Source organism: Elgaria multicarinata, chromosome 13, assembly GCF_023053635.1.
Source record: "Elgaria multicarinata webbii isolate HBS135686 ecotype San Diego chromosome 13, rElgMul1.1.pri, whole genome shotgun sequence".
In the NCBI taxonomy this organism is placed as follows: Eukaryota; Metazoa; Chordata; class Lepidosauria; order Squamata; family Anguidae; genus Elgaria; species Elgaria multicarinata.
This window is the reverse complement of record NC_086183.1, coordinates 24,117,568-24,136,091: the sequence shown is the minus strand read 5'-3', so window position 1 is coordinate 24,136,091 and position 18,524 is coordinate 24,117,568. Positions and strand designations below refer to the sequence as shown.

The 18,524-nt window shown below is 46.5% G+C and overlaps 1 protein-coding gene and 1 long non-coding RNA gene across 2 annotated transcripts; both read left to right on the top strand.

Annotated features, from left to right (window-relative positions):
• Positions 1-490: 490 nt before the first annotated feature.
• On the top strand, positions 491-7,322 carry LOC134408115 (uncharacterized). The gene is made up of 2 exons (XR_010026081.1): positions 491-1,195; positions 5,167-7,322. It is a non-coding gene; the product is annotated as an uncharacterized LOC134408115 (long non-coding RNA).
• Positions 7,323-11,483: 4,161 nt separating this feature from the next.
• LOC134408036 (proline-rich transmembrane protein 1-like) lies at positions 11,484-18,179 on the top strand. The gene is made up of 2 exons (XM_063140100.1): positions 11,484-12,044; positions 17,870-18,179. The coding sequence occupies exons 1-2, from the start codon at positions 11,694-11,696 to the stop codon at positions 18,002-18,004; spliced, it is 486 nt and encodes a 161-aa protein (XP_062996170.1). The 5' UTR covers positions 11,484-11,693; the 3' UTR covers positions 18,005-18,179.
• The last annotated feature ends 345 nt before the right edge of the window (positions 18,180-18,524 follow it).

The following is an 18,524-nucleotide window of genomic DNA, read 5'->3' as shown; positions in this document are numbered from 1 at the left end:
CCAGGGTTCAGTTCCTCCTTCAGGGGTTTTATAGTATTTGCATTTATTTAGAAATACACTCATTGAGCAAAGGTGTTGGGGCCAGTGTGGTGTAGTGGTTAGTGCTTCAGACTGGGACGTGGGAGATCTAGGTTCTAGTCCCCGTTCAGCCATGGAGCTCACTGAGATAACTTTAGGCCAATCACTGACACTCAGCCTAACCTACCTCCTAGGGTTGTTGTGAGGATGGGATGGAGGGGAGAAGGAACCTGTGGACCCCCTTGGGTTCATTGGAGAAAAATGGTGGGATATACAAAATGGAGGGAACCAAATACTCCAACAGACAGACTTTGAACCAAATACTCCAACAGACATACCCCAAGTATGTGAAGATCAATACTTAACCATTAGATCTCTAGCAGGGCAGCTACAATGAGGTAGAGGGTGGGGGTGGGGGGCATCCCCGTCCATCCCCACAGTGAGGAGAAAGAAATTAAAACCTTTCTGGAGTTCCACCACTGAGTACAAATCTGTCAGTCTGCGTTATTCATTGTCTAATTCTTTATTCTGCCCACTTATTCTTTTGGGTTGGGAGACACAGTGAGCATTCTTCCATCCAAAGGTTAAAGCAATATTTACAAGTCCTTTAAACAGAGAAGCTGAGCAGCCCGCCCTGCAAAGGCAAGCATCCATCCAGCAGAAGAGTCAGACTGGTTGGCCGGAGACCACTGGAGAAGGACAGTTAAGGGGCTAGAGGTGCAAGCAAGGAGAGAAAACAGGACACCCTGAAGCTAATCAGGGTGGTCAAAGAGGAAAACGGAGAACTGAGAAAGGGGAGGAAACTGTACGCACAGAACTGCAAGGAGGAAAACCACAAGGAGAGCAGACCTACACTATGAGCAACCCCAAATATGTGAAGATCAAAGACAGCATACCTGCCACTCAGAATCTGCCTCCTTATGAAGAGCCTGATGCAATGAAACCTCCGGCTGGGCCAGCACCCCTTGAGGGCTATGGGGCACCTCCCCAGTACCAGCCTTATTATAGCCCACCTGGAGCAGGATTCAACCAAGGACCGGTCCTTCAACCACCACAGACCATTGTCATCACACGGGTCCAGCCTACCAATGAACCTGATCACCTGGCCTACTCCATCTTTACCATGCTTTGCTGTTGCCTACCTCTGGGCATTGCTGCTTTGGTTTACTCTGTACAGGTGAGTATGTGTGAGAGAATGAGGAGGGGGAGAGAAAGAGCGTGATACAGTCAGTGGAGGCTGGTGGCTCCAATGTCAGTGGAGCAGCAAATCTGCTCCGGGTTTCCATCAGAACCAATCAGAACTCTAAAGGAGCTATCCAAGGTCCTCTACCCTTGGATAGCTCCTTTAGAGTCCTGACTGGTTCTGAGTGAGACCCAGAGTGGATTCACCACTCCACTGACATTGGAGCCACCAGTCTTCACTGGACACAGTGTTAGAATATTAGGGTGCAGAGGGGTCTGGCTCTGTTACCTTCTCTGACCGCCCCCTTAGTGGCTGTGTTTAAAAGATTACAGAGTGTGGAATGAGATGGCTAAAATTAGGCAGAGAGGCGGGTAAGTCAGGATTTCTGGATTTCATTTATTATTATTATTATTATTATTATTATTATTATTATTATTATTATTGCATTTATATACTGCCCCATAGCTGAAGCTCTCGGGACAGTTTACAAAGATTAAAACACAGAACATTAAAAACAAATATACACAATTTAAAACCACAGGAAGCATAAGAACAGATTACTTTGTCTTCATGAGGCTTTGCCCTCATGATTCAAGCATGAGTGTGGTGTGCTCCTGGTGAGGGGGGAGGGCAGCACATCCAGATATGGCGGCCACTTGCGCATCACCAAAGAAGAGGGCGCAAATTGGCATCACGTTTGCACCTGCTAATTTGTGGGTATAAATGCAAATTTAGTTCTAGTAACTATACATGCAAAATAAATACTATACAGCTCAACCTAGTGGGGAAGACTGACCAAGGCGAGATCTACACTACTGCTGTAAGGGTGTGTCACACATCCCATATATAGCTTCCATCATCTTATTTCCTGCTTTTTACTCTGGATTATCCAAAATGCTGCAACAAAATTATGCATGGTGTGGAGAATGTGGATAGGGAGACATTTTTCTCGCTCTCTCAAAATACTAGAACCCGGGGTCATCCCATGAAGCTGATTGGTGGGAGATCCAGGACAAATAAAAGGAAGTACTTCTTCACACAGTGCAGAGTTAAATTATGGAACTCACTGCCACAAGATGTAGTGATGGGCAGCAATTTGGATGGCTTTAAAAGGGGGTTGGATAAATTCCTGGGGGTGAAGGCTATCAGTGGCTACCAGCCCTGATGATTGTGTGCTGTCTCCAGTATTCGAGGCAGTAAGGCTGTGAGCACCAGTTGCTGGGGAACATGGGTGGGAGGGTGCTGTTGCACCATGTCCTGCTTGCTCATCCCTGGCTGATGGCTGGTTGGCCACTGTGTGAACAGAGTGCTTGACTAGATGGACCCATGGTCTGATCCAGCAGGGCTCTTCTTATGTTCTTAAATCTCACTGTGCATCCCACGAAGTATGAATGCTCAAAAGGGATATAGCATTACCAAGATGGGATCGTAATGATTTGACACAAGGTGTAGATCCGGCCTAGGTGATGGGTGTGTCTTCTCAGTCTGCTGTTCAGGTGCTAACTGTGGATGGGCAATTTCAACGCTCCTGCTGTTCTCCCTTCTTAGGGTCCTTTGACAACCCATCAGATAGAGCACACCTTCAAATAGATAGAGCTCTTCAAATAGAGGACTGTCCTCCATAAAGCAGGTCACCTGTCCACCTTACAAGTGTTACAGGGAAGTACAGGGAAGAACAGGGGAGTACAAAGTGCCTAGTGTTTGCAGGGAGAGCAAGATACTAGGTGTTGTGTTCTGGAGTGGGACGGGATGGGAGGATGGGATGGTTGAAGGCTGGAATGTGCAGATAATGGAAGAGGGAGGCTACTGAATGGTGGAATGTGGAGGAAGCAGCAGCTGGAGTTTGTCAGTTAAATCTGAAGCTGAGCCGAAATTTCTTGAGGCATTTTTCTGAGAAAGCCTCTGAGATCTTTCTTTTTCTCAAACCCCAGCCCAGAAATAGAAGGCAGAATTTTCTCAAAATATTCTCCATATTCTCCATTTCACAGAGAGAGAGAGAGAGAGAGAGAGAGAGAGAGAGAGAGAGAGAGAGCACTGTGGGGCATTGTGGAGGACAAAAAATGGTGACCAGATTGCCAACCCAGCTGAGGAGATATTTTTGCCCAGCTCTAGTTATAGACGTTATCGGGACTGAAACTAGGAAGAGGGTGGATGTAGGATTAGGTCTAACAGATATGATCCCTGCTTTGAAGTTATTCATATTAAGAGAAAAAAGAAAAAAGTTCAGGCCAATAAATAACATTGCATTCACCAACAAACTTAGGCCACAGCTACACCTAAGGTTTATCCCTGGATCGTCCAGGGGTCAAACCTGTTCATCTAGGTGACACACAGGGGATCCAGTGCTCAGGCAGGGGCGAATCCTGGATGAGCCCAGGATAAACCTTAGGTCTAGCTGTGGCCTTAGCTTGATCTTCACTTTATTCCCATTCTCTCCTTAACAGAATCTGTTAAATTGCTAATCCTTGTCCATCCGCCAAGGAATGTTTATGTTTTATTGGCCATCCACCCTGGAACAAGTGGGACAATGGATGGTAGCATGGGCATTTAAGAACAGACTATTTTGAGTAGTTGGTGTTATCATGTCCCAGTGTGAAAGGTGCAGAAACCAGTGCTGATACAAGGACGGGGATACCATTTTAGTTTCCCTGGTCTTTTAGACTTTCTGTTAAAAAAAAAAAGTTTTGGAGGCAATCCAATGCTTGTTGAGAAAGAAAAAAGTTCTTCAGTTCCCAACATTTCCCGGCCAAAACGGCTGGCTGGAGAATGCTGGGAGATGTAGGGCCTTTTTTCTGCCTAAACATGCATAGGATTGCACCCTTAGGTTGCATCCAATGTGATCTGACCTGGGTACTTGTAAGCCTCCGGATGCAGAGGCTTATGAGTATCCAACACAGAGCAGGACACACCTCATGCCTCCCACTCTTCATTTTAGCTAGATGGGCAATTTTGCCCATCTAGCAGTAGCTTTGGAGAAGAAAGAAGGCTGCAGACCACTGGGAATAACTTGTATTTCAATATCCCCAGTCTCCTCCCTTCCCCACCCTGAGAACACCCTTTTACACACACACCCATTAGCTCACGTTTGCAAGCTTGTAGCAGCATTCAAGAGTGATTGAAACTGATTGGCAACCACCCACTCAAGCACCTAGCCCAGGAAGGCGATGTCGGCTACTGACCTATAGTTGTTAATGTTATCTGAGTCAAGGATAGGCTTTTTCAGGAGTGGCCTAATTACAGCCTACTTTAAAGAGGCTGGCACCACTCCCTCTCTCAAGGAGGAAATTAAAATGTCCTGGAACTAACTGAATACCCCCCCTTTATTATTAGTTGTGAAAAGTCACAAAAGCCAGTGGTCAAGCACAGAGGTAGGTGCCTCAGACTTGGTCAATCACCTTTTACACATCCTCAGGCCTCAACAACTGAAATTCGTTCCAACGAAAGGGAATGAACAATACAGCAGAAGTCAGTGATGGTTGCAGGGAGAAGAGGATATGACAGTTGGCTAAGTTGATGGTTAACTCACAAGCTGTAACTCCTTAGTCCATTACAAGCAAACAAAAGAGTTGTGTAACACGCTAAAGGGAAACAGATGGGACATTTTTGAAAGCCTGACATATTTCATAGATAGTCCCCCATTCCGCATGTCTGGGGTGGGCAAATTGCTAACAAAGGAATCTCCAGTTTTTGGACAGATCTGTGTCCGCAAAAACAACAACCAGAGCCCCATCCAAATTGAGGCTCATCCAGAACATACAGATCAAAGCATGAGCACTGCTCTGCTCTGCTGGGTTTCAGTCTCAGCACACTTGATTACTGGTAAGTGCCTGATAGCCCAAGACAAAAGAAGGCCTTGTTGGCCAACATAGTAGACAAGCCACTTCCGCATGCCAGAGACGATCTCCAGTTGCATTTCCCTCCCCCTCACACACACACCAATCCATGACTTATCTTTTTATCTCCAGACGCAAGAAGCCAACCGCGTTGGAAACAGTGTTACTGCCCGGCGAAGCTCAAGGCTGGCGCTCCTCTTGGCCCATACTGCACTCGGAGTGGGTCTCGGCTTGTTGATTCTGTACATTGTCTTTTTGGTGATCAGTTCTCAACAGACAATCTACAAGCCTCCAAATGAGCCCTGAGAATGCACAGCACTGACACGATGTTCGTATCTGAATCGGAAGTCCCCACCTGACCACTCACCCCAACCCAACGACGCACAAGCAAGAGAAGTCCCGGTTTGAGGTCACACTCTTGGAATCGTTCCAACAAGGGCACGTTCACATGAGCATATATGCCTTGTGATTTCTGCACACTTGACTTGACGCCCAGAAACAGAATGCATCAACTGCAAGCCAATGCACTTGAGGGGACGTCAAATGATCCAAAAGTTGCATCTCCCCATAGATTTACAGTTGCCCATCCACATTAATTGATGAACCTCGTGTGTGATCCGGCTCCCCCATACACAAACATCCCAAACCAAAACAATAGAATGAGGACAGGCAAACAGATAGGCACCAATGGTCACCTGTCAACTATTGGCCCATTTGATGGTGGGTCAATGCCCCAATCAATGGCTCCAGTATTACCAAGGACAAAACATCATCAACCATTCCCTTAGAACAGCTTTCCCCAACTGCTGCCCTCCAGTTGGGTTGAACTAAAACATCCAGCATGCCCCAGTACATTGAAAAGGCACCAGTTTGAGCAAGGCTGCCTTAGAATCATGAGATGGGTGTAGTACCACTTTCCAGGTGTATTTACACCTTCTGCCCATTCTCTTACCCAGATACAGTACCTTTCGTATTGTATATTCTAGATTATCAACTCTGGTATAGGCTTTCTTCTGGCCTTCTCCTCTACCTCTTATTCACCTGGATCTCTTTCTTTTCAGTCTGAATTATCTAGGATTCCCAACTTCCCTTGGGCCACAGCTAGACCTAAGGTTTATCCTTGGATCATCCAGGGTTCGCCCCTGCCTGAGCACTGGATCCCCTGTGTGTCACCTAGATGAACAGGTTTGACCCCTGGACGATCCAGGGATAAACCTTAGGTCTAGCTATGGCCTTGGTCTGCTGCCCATATTCTCCAACACGTCACAGATGAAAACAAAGGTATAACACCCCTAGTTTCTTACCCTAAATTGCTACCCAAGCCTTCCAATGGGCTCCCATGTCCCTCGGTGATCATTGGGATCATCTTTTGCCCCCCGACTGTGGAATGATCACCCCAATGAGGCTCGCCTGGCGCCAACTTTGTTATCTTTTCGGCGCCAGGTCAAGACTTTTCTCTTCTCCCAGGCATTTTAACAGCATTTAACAACATTAAGTTTGTTTTTAATGGACCCCAGAATTGTTGTTTTTAAATGGATACTGTTGTTTTATACTGTTTTTATGTTTTTTTTAATTTTTGTATACTTTTAATGTTTACTATTTTTAATTGTTGTAAACCGCCCAGAGAGCTTCGGCTGTGGGGCGGTATATAAATGTAATAAAATAAATAAATAAATAAATAAATAACCAGCCAATCACCACCAGCCATTTCATCACAACCACAAATTATTTAATGTTTGTTTTAATTGTGACTGCTTTTCAAAAACAGGTGAACCAACGAATCAAATTAATCCAGTTCTGCCTTTTCGCTGCTGTTAACTGAACACAATTAACAAGAGATTAGTCTTGAAGCACCAGTGTACCATTTCTTAACAACATAAAATAGGAACATTCCTTGGATTTTCACCAGAACTATCCCCATAAATGTTTTGTGGCCATGTTGAAAGTGAGTTGAATGTTTCAGTTTTAGCATCATTTCGTTGCTTGTGGCAGCTGATTGGAAACAAATTTAGCCTCACAGTAAACCAAACCCTATAAAATGTAAGACTAAGGCATAGAACCAGCTATATTGTAGACAATGTCAAATGAACATGAGCTAATAAATGACTGCCATCAGATGATAGCCCAATCTATAAAACCGTAATATAAGATGGCCCCCATAACATCGAACTACAAGCTGTGTATTTAATGAATTGTGCATATTTTGCTCGATACATGGAATGAAGATGGCTTTCCAATGTTATTGAGTGAAGAGAAGCCATCAGCATCATTAAAGATTGTGGAAATACCTTGTGCCTCAAAATGCTTTTTGTGTTTAAAGTTCAACTAGCAAAATGGAAGCCTTGTGTTAGGGCTGCCTTCGTCTATACCTACCGGAGCCCTCCAGATGTGTGTGGTTTACAACTCCCATCATCCTGAGCCAGCTGGCTATGGGTGATGGGAGTTGTAGCCCGTACACAACTGGAAGGACCTGGGTGAGAGAAGTCTCTGATGGGGAGGGTGTCTCTATATGGGAGAGACCCAAGGAGACATGGCAAGGTTGTACAGAAAGAGAGAAATTTCACTCCTTGTCCTGCTTTGAATGCAGCAGACTTTGAGTGCAGGGCTAATACAGAAGCAATGCAATGAAGCCAACAAATGTTCAAAGGTACATGTTTCTATCCAGTGGGGTTCAGGCTAGACAGGAGCAATCCAAACAACAGGCAGAGGTCAAACGCAGGTCTGATACGTTATGTAGTCCAGAGGCAAAGTTGATAGGGAGTCCAAAGTTCAGTAACATGGAGCATCAATCATAGGTAAAGATACAGGAGCTAAAAGAACAGTTTGTTCCAACACTGGCTAGGTCTACAGTGATGGCATTTAACCCCAAAGCCTCCTAAGCCCCACCCAGAGTTCAGCTGCAGTAATCACAGCTCCCTGTTCAGAGCCCAATTCCTGAGGAGTCACTTCCTCTTGAAGAGTCCTTCTCTGCAAGTGAGCACTCCTTCTCACAGGGACCCTACTGGCCTGTTGCTTGAGGCGATGATGCTCCTGGGGGCCAAGGTGATGCTCAGCCTCTGCCTCAGAGGCAGAATCACCTCCTCCTGACAGGGATGGACCTGCAACCAACACCCTTGAGGGCTCAGGCACCTGCTAGTCTTGTGGCAGTACCCATTCTGGTCATGCTGGCTGTTTGCCATAATAAATTTGATTGATTGATTGATTGATTGATTGTACCCATTCTGGGGTGCCCTGGGTCCCTGGGTCCCTGGGGGCTCCAGCTCGTCTTCTGAGAATGCTTGAACATGCAATGACAATAAGCAGGAGGAAAAGCATGACCAGGCAATTCCAAGCAGGGCAGATATCTGCACTCAACATCCTTGAGCAGCTGCCAAGGCCTACACATGGCAGCAGGGCCCAGTAGGGCTGTGACTTATCTAGGGTGGCCACTTAGGCATCACCAAAAAGAGAAAATGCATTACCCAAAAAAGAGGGCAAATATAGAAATAATAACTATAATTTAAATAGAAATACCATACAGCTTACCATATTGGGGAAGGCTGACCAGGTGGCCATTATGCCCGCTCAGTCTGCTATCCCTGCTGAAAGGAAACTTTAAGGCCCTTCCTGCTCTCCCTCCTTTTTAAACAGGACATGGACTGGACTACCCATCAAATGCAGGATGTCTTGAAATAAAGAACTGTGCTCCAACAGCTCTTCAAATCAAGGATTGTCCCCTGCAAAGTAGGACACCTGGCCACCCTATAATTCCTATCAAGCACCACCACACTGTCAAATGTGTCAAATGTAACGGTGCTGGGGCACTCTCCATTAGAGATGAGCAGTTCCTCTGGCTCAATTCAGGGCTAGGTGGCCACCATCTCTATTTTCCCAGAATGCAGGACCATCAGCAGTGGATGTAACACTGTGGGGAGAGTGGTTTGTTGGGGGGGGGGAACTATGCAAATGGATGACCTGAGCTTGGTACCAGAGGTTGGCAGTGGGCCCCTGCATTGTGGTCCTGGGTGTCAACAATGGCTCATAGAAACCCTTGTTCTATATCTTTATCACCCTATGCTCCATGTTTTCATATGGGGAATGGCTTTAATAAATAGAAATGAATGCCAAGAGAGAAGAACCTTCAGCTGGTGTGCCGTAAGGAACTTATTAGAGCGAACTGAAACAAGAGGCTATAAATGGGCCCTGACACATATTGATTGTGCAAAGCATCTTTATTCACTCCAGTACTTCTGTAATTCTACACTAACTTGGAATTCAGCCTCTCTTTGCTTCTCTAACAGTCCCTTAATGTGGAGGAGGGGTGAGCTCTGCAAAGTATTTGCATCTGTTTACAAACAAATGGGTCGAACCTAGCAGGAGGCACACTGCTTAAACCACCCTTCCCCAACCTGGTGCCCTCCAGATGTTTTATACTACAACTCCCAGCATTCCTCTTGGCCATGCTAGATGGGACAGGTGGGAGTTGATGTCCACCACATCTGGAGGTTGTTAGGGATATCACATCATTGGGGAGACAACTAGCACCTCAAACTTTGTTTTGTTCACATAGGGTGACCATATTTGGGAAACCAAAAAAGAGGACACCTAGTGTGTGTGTGGGGAAGCAGCTTTCTGAGTCCTGCAGAAAGTATGTTATTCCCCCGCCACCTTAAAGAACCCGATTGGAGTGGAGGAGGGGAAAGGATTTCATTCTGCACCACCACCATCCACTCCAATTGGGGCCTTTTCTATAATGTCCACGAATGACCCGCTTTCCCCTTTAAGACCTCAATTGGAGCTCGGGGTGGGGGAATGATGTGCCTCAAGAAAGCATGTCACTCCCTCCTGCCATGCTAATGGCAGCCTTAAAGGGGAAGGTGTGTCATTCCAGGACATTATTGAAAATTATAGAAAATCCCCCCTGACACTATGGAAAGCACAAAAACCAGGACAAATCCAGGGAAATCCTGACAGTTGGTCACCCTAGTTCAGTGAAATTTAAATTACAATAACTCCAACTGGCAGGGGTGGGGGACACAGAGACAAAAAGCTCCATCTGACAAATGTTTTATTGCACGCTCATTACTGGGCACTCATGGAGTTTGCTCAGGTCCCTCACATGACGTCATCTGCCTCCCACGCGTCTTCTGCCCCTTCTGGCCTTCCTTGTGCAACCAAAAAAAAAAAAAAAACCTCATTAAGTCCAATGTTTTTTTAAAATTCAGAATCGCTGGTCTCTCCTGATGTGTGGAGGAGAAGCAGCGCTATTAGAACAGCAGACTCAATGGGCCTCATGCTCATTGTGTACTTCCTCTTTTGAAAGAGGAAGTAACTGAGGAATGAAACACGGATAGAGAAGCAAAGGTAGGGAGCGTGTTAACCCCCGGTGTGATGGAGCTTAGAGAGAGAGAGAGGGAGGGAGGGAGAGAGAGAGAGGCCATAGCTAGATGGGCCAAAATCCTGGGGTGATCCCCAGGATCGTCCCTGTGCATCCACATGATGCACAGGGGATCCCGGGATCAGGGAAGAATGATCCCTCCCCTCTAGCCCCGGGTTTTCCACAGTCTCGGCCTGAGCCCCAGACTGCGGAACGTGTGGCCAGGCATCACGGGTTGACCTGGCTCCGCACATGGGACACAGCTTTCCTCAGGAGCTCTGTGCACATCGAGGGTAGGGTGGGGGGAGTGGGGAAAATCATTTACATTTTAAAAATTACTTACCTTTTGCACATGAGCTTTCATGCGCTGCTGGCCTTTTAATTTTAAAAAATGGTGAGCGCAACACCTCTCCTTCTGAGGTCATCACACGTCGCATGTAAACAAAGGAGGGATCTCGCAATAAACACAATGCAAGATCTTCCCTCCTCCGTCGTGGGCTAGCAGGTAAGTCTAGCTAAGGCCAGAGAGAGAAAGAGAGAGAGACAGGTGTCCTCCTTTCAAGTATCTCCTAGCCATTCAGGAGGTAACAGCTAACATTGCACTAATCAGCCAATCTCTCTAACAAATGGAAGGTACTTGGCAACTTGACCCATTAACTTCTCCTGTCAGGATTTTTAACTCTACAAAAGTATCCATCTAAGGTGTTAGAACAGAGGTGGGCAACTGTTGGCCCTCCAATTGCTTTTGCACTTCATCTTCCACCAGCCCCAGCCAGCTTGCCCAATAGTCAGAGATAATGGGTGCAGTTCACCTCTGTGTTAGAACCATGTCCCGGTTTTCGGCTCTGAAATGGTGGTGGGTATGCTGTGGGCATATGCGTCCATCTAGCCCCACAGCAAGAACTTTACCAGAGTTCCCACATCCATTATCAATCTGTTTGCCTGGATTATTGATCGCCTAATTCCCCGTGCTACCCACTCACTATTTTTTCTCAGATGTGATGCACGGTGGTTTTGTTCAAGAGCCAGAGCAATACTTAAGAATCCCTTAATCAGAGGAGCAGAGCAGAGTGGGCTGTTTTGTAAGGCACGCATCCAGCCAAAAGAAGAGTCAGAGCGATCAGCTGGGTACCACGGCAGGAGGAAGGCAAAAGGTGGGGAAAGAACTGAAGGTGAAAGAGCAGGACATCCCACAGCTGATCAGTGTGGACAAAAAGGAGGAACATGGAGAACTGAGCAAGGAGGACAGACGGCATTTGCAGAACTTCAAAGACGGGAGAAGGGAGGAGAGCAGACCTGCGTTATGGACAACCCAAACTACGAGAAGATCGAAGGCAATGAACCTCCCACTCGGAATCCACCTCCCTACTCCGAAATCCAGCCCTATGAAGAACCAGATCCCTTGATACCTCCTCCTGGGCCACCACTCCCTATGTACTATGGGACAGCTCCCCCTATACCACCTGAACACCAACCTCATTATGGCCCACCTGGAGCAGAATCCAGCCAAGGTCCTGTCCTGCAACCTTCACAGGCCATCTTCATCTCACCTGTCCAGCCCACCAATGTACCTGATTATGTGCCCTACTCCATCTTCACCATGCTTTGCTGTTGCCTACCTCTGGGAATCGCTGCCTTGGTTTACTCTATACAGGTATGTGGGGGTGGGGGAAGTGGTAGTGTTAGAATAACAGGGGCAGAGGGTGCCTGATCCTCATGTTTTGTGATGGCTTCCTCCCCCCTTGCCCCCAATGAACCCTTCTTATAAGGCTGGGCAGACTGGGTAATGATTTGGTTCATACTGAGGAGGGTCAGAATTTCTGCATTTCATCAAGAACCCTTTCCACATGCCCACCTCCAATAATTCAGGTGCTAGCGTGACGCACAGAGGTGTGGATTGAGGACTTCACTCCTAAAGGGTCTGGGCAAGTATTAGGGGGAAAGAATAATAAAGCACAACATGGGTGGTGGTTGCACAGAGACCAAGATAAGTGACTTGCGGAGGCTTGTGTTAGTTCCCAGACAGTGTTTAAGTCTGTTGCAGCAGAAACAAGAAAGGGTCTTATGGATTTATGGCAGCAGCCGCGTTCACGGATCGGAAGCCACGTCAATGCTTTATCTGAGCTATGACATGCCATCGCTGAACTCTGGAATCCAAGCATTGCTCTGGATATTACTTCTGTCTTGTCTTGCTGAGGTTTGAGCAGGGTGGGGAGGTGGCATTTGCTGCAAGCCAGGATCTGGATGAATCAGTCACAGGGACATTGACCGAGGAATACCTTACCTGCTAAATCATGCCTGCCACCACTTAGCTAAAAAAAAAAAAAAGACATCTGGAATATCCTGTCAAGCGGCAAGGAGAATTGTACCCCTTCCTTGCATCTTTTGATCAGGAGCCGGTTTTGCACCCGAGGAAATGTTAGAGACATCCATCTTGCCACACAGAGACTGGTAAGCTCTCACTTCACAGATGTCTGCATACACAGACATGTTGAGAGAGAGGAAAAGAGAGAGAAGAGGTCAGACTGGACTATACATCTCCTCTGTTCTAGCTCATCATGGGGATAGGAGGGGGGAATGCATCTCCCACACCTTCCACAAGCAACTATCCTGTCTCTGATGACCCTGCAGCTCCACAGAGGATGTCACTTCAGAATATGGCCTCCACGCACAAAGGCCAAAAAGCATAGGCTTAAATTGCGCAGTCCATTTACCAAATCAAAACGGTGAATCGGCAGTATGATTTGGGCCTACCCCTATTGGATTTTACATGCATGGGCTGTACTCAAACATCACGTCCCTACACAAAGGGTCGAGATGGCGTAGGTGGGGCAGAAGTGCCAGTGAAGGAAGGAAGGAAGGCACCCTCTTCCTCCCCTCCATTATTATTATTATTATTATTATTTATTTATTTATTTATTTATATAGCACCATCTATGTACATGGTGCTGTACAGAGTAAAACAGTAAATAGCAAGACCCTGCCGCATAGGCTTACATTCTATTAAAATCATAGTAAAGCGATAAGGAGGGGAAGAGAATGCAAACAGGCACTGGGTAGGGTAAACAGGCACAGGGTAGGGTAAAACTAACAGTATAAAGTCCAAACTAGGGATGTGCTCCGCTCCGATTAGGAGCGTAGAAGCAGTAGCGGATTGGCCTGCTCCGCCTTACCCAGAGGCGGAGTAGGAGCGGACCGTGGACCCCCTAGAAGCAAGGCGAAGAGAAGCGACCATTTTTCGGAGCTCCGAGTTCAGGCGGAGCGCTCCGGTCGCCATCTTGAAAACATTTCGCCATAGGATTGCATTGCGGCAAATAATCGCGCATAACTATTTTGTTTTTGAAGCTATCGCTCTGGAAATTCTTGTGCTCAGAGAGTCGTGGATGGGGGTCATTTTGAGACCACTCTCACCTCTCTGCGTGCTGTGGTTCACGTGCAATATTTTTTTAAAAATCGGGTCAACCGCGCGGCTCAAACTGCGTTTCGGCTTTTCGCCCATAGGATTGCATTGAGGGAAAGAATCGGGGATAACTGGGGGGGGGGTTTCAGCTATCGTTCTGAAAGTTCTTGTGCACAGAGAGTCGTGGATGGGGGTCATTTTGAGACCACTCTCAACTTTCTGCGTGCTGTGGTTCACGTGCAATATTTTTTTAAAAATCGGGTCAACCGCGCGGCTCAAACTGCGTTTCGGCTTTTCGCCCATAGGATTGCATTGAGGGAAAGAATCGGGGATAACTGGGGGGGGGGTTAAGCTATCGTTCTGAAAATTCTTGTGCACAGAGAGTCGTGGATGGGGGTCATTTTGAGACCACTCTCAACTTTCTGCATCGTACGGGTCGCGGGCTAGAAGTTTTTAAAAAATCGGCGGGAAAAATACCTTTTTCAAAGGGCTGAGGGGCAGAGTCAGCTCCCGGTCATGATGATCCCAAAGTTGGAGGAGGGCATAGGCAAAACAGGTAACTTGGGATTCTGGGAAACTTCTCTTTCTTCATCTGAACGGGCTTTTCCCCATGTTTTTTAACACAGTAGCCCCACCAAATGCACAAACACAACCTGAAATCATATACTAAGCCAAGAATAAGAGATAGAAACACAGCACTGCTCCCCACCCTAACCTTGGTGAACAACTGAATCGATGTGGTGCAAGGGGATGAGCTCCCCTAGGGCATCTCATCGTGGACGTGCCCCCACTCTCTCCTGCACTGGAAGGCCATAGAGCCTTCCAAAGAGAGTAAAACGGTGGAGCAATGCCTCTCATGAGTTGAAGTGAATGGTCACTTTTCAGTGGTGGAGCAATGCCTGTTCTGAGTCGAAGTGAGCGTTTTACTTCTTCTCGGAGCTGTGGCTGTCAGTGTCTTGAACTGGCAGCTACTTCCCCCTCCCCCGGGCACGTCCCCCTATTGCTGGTAAAAGACAGATATAGCCTTTTAAAAAAAGTTCTTCTTGTTGTTTATTGAGCAACACTGCTGCTTTTAATTCCACCCCTCCTTTGTTTATTGATTGATTTATTCCATTTTATATGCATTACTGGCTTATCCTTGGCTCACTTCCTTATGCCCCCAGAAATGCCAGCTGCATGCCTGCCTGCCTTCCCTCCCTCCTCCCCTGCCCACCTCGCAGGGATGTTGTGTGTGGGGTGCCCGATTTTCAAAAATTCGCCAAAAATCAGGGGATGATGGGATTGCTTTGAAACTTGGCATGCGTGTGTATATCCCCATGAGGTGTCATGGTGCCAAACATGAGGTTTCTAACTTTCACAGAAAAAAAGTTGTATAATTTTTTAGCTTTCAATGCAAGCCTATGGGGGGGGGGAAACGGAGCTCCGGATCCGGATCCGGAGCTCCGGGCGGAGCGGAGCGGAAGGGGGCGGAGCGGGGGTGGGGCGGAGCGGCCCGATCCGAAAAATGGCGGATCTGCAAGTGAAGCGGAGCGGGGGGTCCGTGCACACCCCTAGTCCAAACAGCATCAAGTTTTAAAAGCTTTAGGAAAAAGAAAAGTTTTTAGCTGAGCTTTAAAAGCTGTGATTGAACTTGTGGATCTCAGATGTTCTGGAAGAGCGTTCCAGGTGTAAGGGGCAGCAGAAGAAAATGGACGAAGCCGAGCAAGGGAAGTAGAGACCCTTGGGCAGGCGAGAAACATGGCATCAGAGGAGCGAAGAGCACGAGCGGGGCAATAGTGTGAGATGAGAGAGGAGAGATAGGAAGGAGCTAGACCGTGAAAAGCTTTGAAGGTCAACAGGAGAAGTTTATATTGGATTCTGAAGTGAATTGGAAGCCAATGAAGAGATTTCAGAAGTGGAGTAACATGGTCAGAGCGGCGAGCCAAGAAGATGATCTTAGCGGCAGAGTGGTGGACAGAAACCAACGGACTGATGTGAGAAGAAGGAAGGCCAGAGAGAAGAAGGTTGCAGTAGTCCAACCGAGAAATAACCATTGCATGAACAAGCATCTTGTCAGAAGAGACAGACAAAAATGATCGAATCCTGGCAATATTATACAGGAGTATAATATGAAGTAGGTCAGGTAAGAGGAGAAATGGCAGGCAAGTTTTGCTCAGTGGGCAGAGTTGTGAGCATTTTTAGAAAGAGGGGGTAAAGGTAGGGAGGGAAGTACGTAGGGGGGTGGAGAATGAGAAAGGGATAGGGTGCCACAAAGAGGGGTGGCCGATCATCTAAATCATCAAATGTTTCAGCAATGATGATTTATTAAACGTTTTGTTCCTTGGAATAGAGGAAGAGGGAGAGATGTGTGAATAGTGTCATTATATCATTTTCACAAGGTGACACTGGTCTAAGCTGTATCCATTGCTGTTTTTGTTTGAGTGAGACAATAGAGCCCTTGTCTAACTTCCCAACTGATTTGTTCTCTAAGCCTTCTAGGGCAGATACGTTCTTGCCAGTTTTCATGCCATCGGCTGGTTCAGGGGAGAAATGCCGTCTAATGTAGCCCAAAGCTGTGAATATCTGTGACACTGGAAACAGGGGGAAGGTGGGTCAGAACTATTTCCCCAAGCACAACTATTTAGCCCAGAAGCGCTCCAAATTTTAAGACTTGGGACCCACCTTGTTCCTGTGAAATGCAGTCTAATTTTCTTTTCTTTTTACTGTATATATCAGGAGTGGGAAGATTGGGGAGGTCTTCCCCCACTATGGGCTCCACCTTCTCCCACCACTATGGCACCAAAAACAGCATTTAAAAAAATTAAAAATGGTGTCCGGAGCAGATACAGAGCAACAAAAGAGTCAAAATCAGCTTTTATGCAAGCTAATTTTGATGCTTTTGGTGTAATATAGTAGCTACAGAGCACTAAAAAGATCAAAAAGGGTCCAAGTGGCCCCTCCAGATGTGTGTGTGTGTGTATATATATATATATATATATATATATATATATGGAGCAGCAAGGGCAGTAGTCTTTATCTTGCCTACCCCAGTATACATCCATCTTTCTAACTGGGTACATTTTCTTCCTCCCTCGCTCCTTCCTTAATAATAATAATAAATTTATTTCTTACCTGCCTCTCCCTCTAGATCGAGGCGGGAAACAGCATAGAATACAAAAATATTATAAAATACATAAACTGATTAAAACATATAAAACCAATAACAGCCAGACTTCTTAAAATTTGACTGGGTAGGCCTGCCAGAAGAGATCAATCTTTATACTTCCATCTCATTTCTTAGTTATCGTTCTCATTTCTCCACCTCCTTCCCCTTCTCCTTTATTCCTTCTTCTTCTTTCTCCATTTAAACCAATGTAAACCATGTATGAGGCAAGGGAGATGGGAAGATTACAGTCTGCTTGAGGCATGTCTAGCTGGATGAAGAAATAATAAGCAAGTGGGTAAAGGAAAGTTGTGATCAATGGTCAGGTGTGGGTCTGCAGGAACCCAGAAGACTATCCAAACTGACCATTGAGCTTTTCCCAGTGTATACAGCCCAGTATGGTGTAGTGGCTACAGTGTTGGACTGGGAATCAGGAGATCTGGATTCTAGTCTCCACTCAGCCATGGAAACCCACTGAGTGACTTTGGGCCAGTCAAAGACTCTTAGCCCAGCCTACCTCACAGGGTTGTTGTTGTGAGGATAAAATGAAGAAGAGGAGGAGAATTATGTATGCTACCTTGGGTTCCTTGGAGGGAAAAAGGGAAAATATAAATGTAATGAATAAAAAATAAATAAAAAACCCATCCAGCTAGGTTCCAGGAGCAGACAAAATGATTATTTGTTAGCCAACACAACAGCCCACCCAGTAGAGGCTGTGAATCCATTCCGGGTTTCAATCAGAACCAGCCAGAACTCTAAAGGAGCTACCCAAGGTGCTGAACCTATTTTGGGAATATGGTTAAGCACTTTGGGTAGCTCCTTTAGAGTCCTGGTTGGTTCTGATTGAAACCCAGAATGGATTCGGAGCTCCTTTGTATGAAGTGTCCTGTTGCATTTTCCCCCCATTGATCCATGCCTTTTTTCTCTTTCTGCCTAGACCCAAGATGCCAACTACATTGGAAACATCACTGCTGCCCTGAAATACTCCAGACTAGCACTGATCTTGGCCAACATGGCACTCGGGGTCGGGCTCGCATGTTGGATTGTGTATATCACCATCCTGGTGTGGTGAACTCTTCTAACCTGACAAACTATTAGCCTGTTGGGGTGGGGGAACACACTCAAGGATGCATTCATCCTAAGATGTCCTAAGAGGCCTCCTGGATGATGCACATCAGACAAATCCTGAGTTGACATTCTGCTCCTTGACTCATCCAACACAAAGATGCACTGCAGGCTGGTTAACACGTGCACATCACACAACTGACATACGCTTGACTTGATGACCAGCAATCGAAGGAGTGAAGAGCACAGTGTTTCATTTGAGCTGGCGTCAGGGGATCTGAAAGTCTGACCTAGTGAAAGATTTGCAATGGGCCATCTGCATCAACGGATAACATCATGTGTGGTCCTGTGACACCCAAATATCCAAAACCAAAATGATAGACTGGGGAGAGGCAACTGGATTGGACCCAGTGGTCCCATAAAGGTGGCCTAAAGATAATTTTAAATAAACAAACAAATTGGCTTTTTGACCACCAGCGTGGTGTAGTGGTTAGAGCGTTGGACAGGGAGTTGGGAGATCTGGTTCT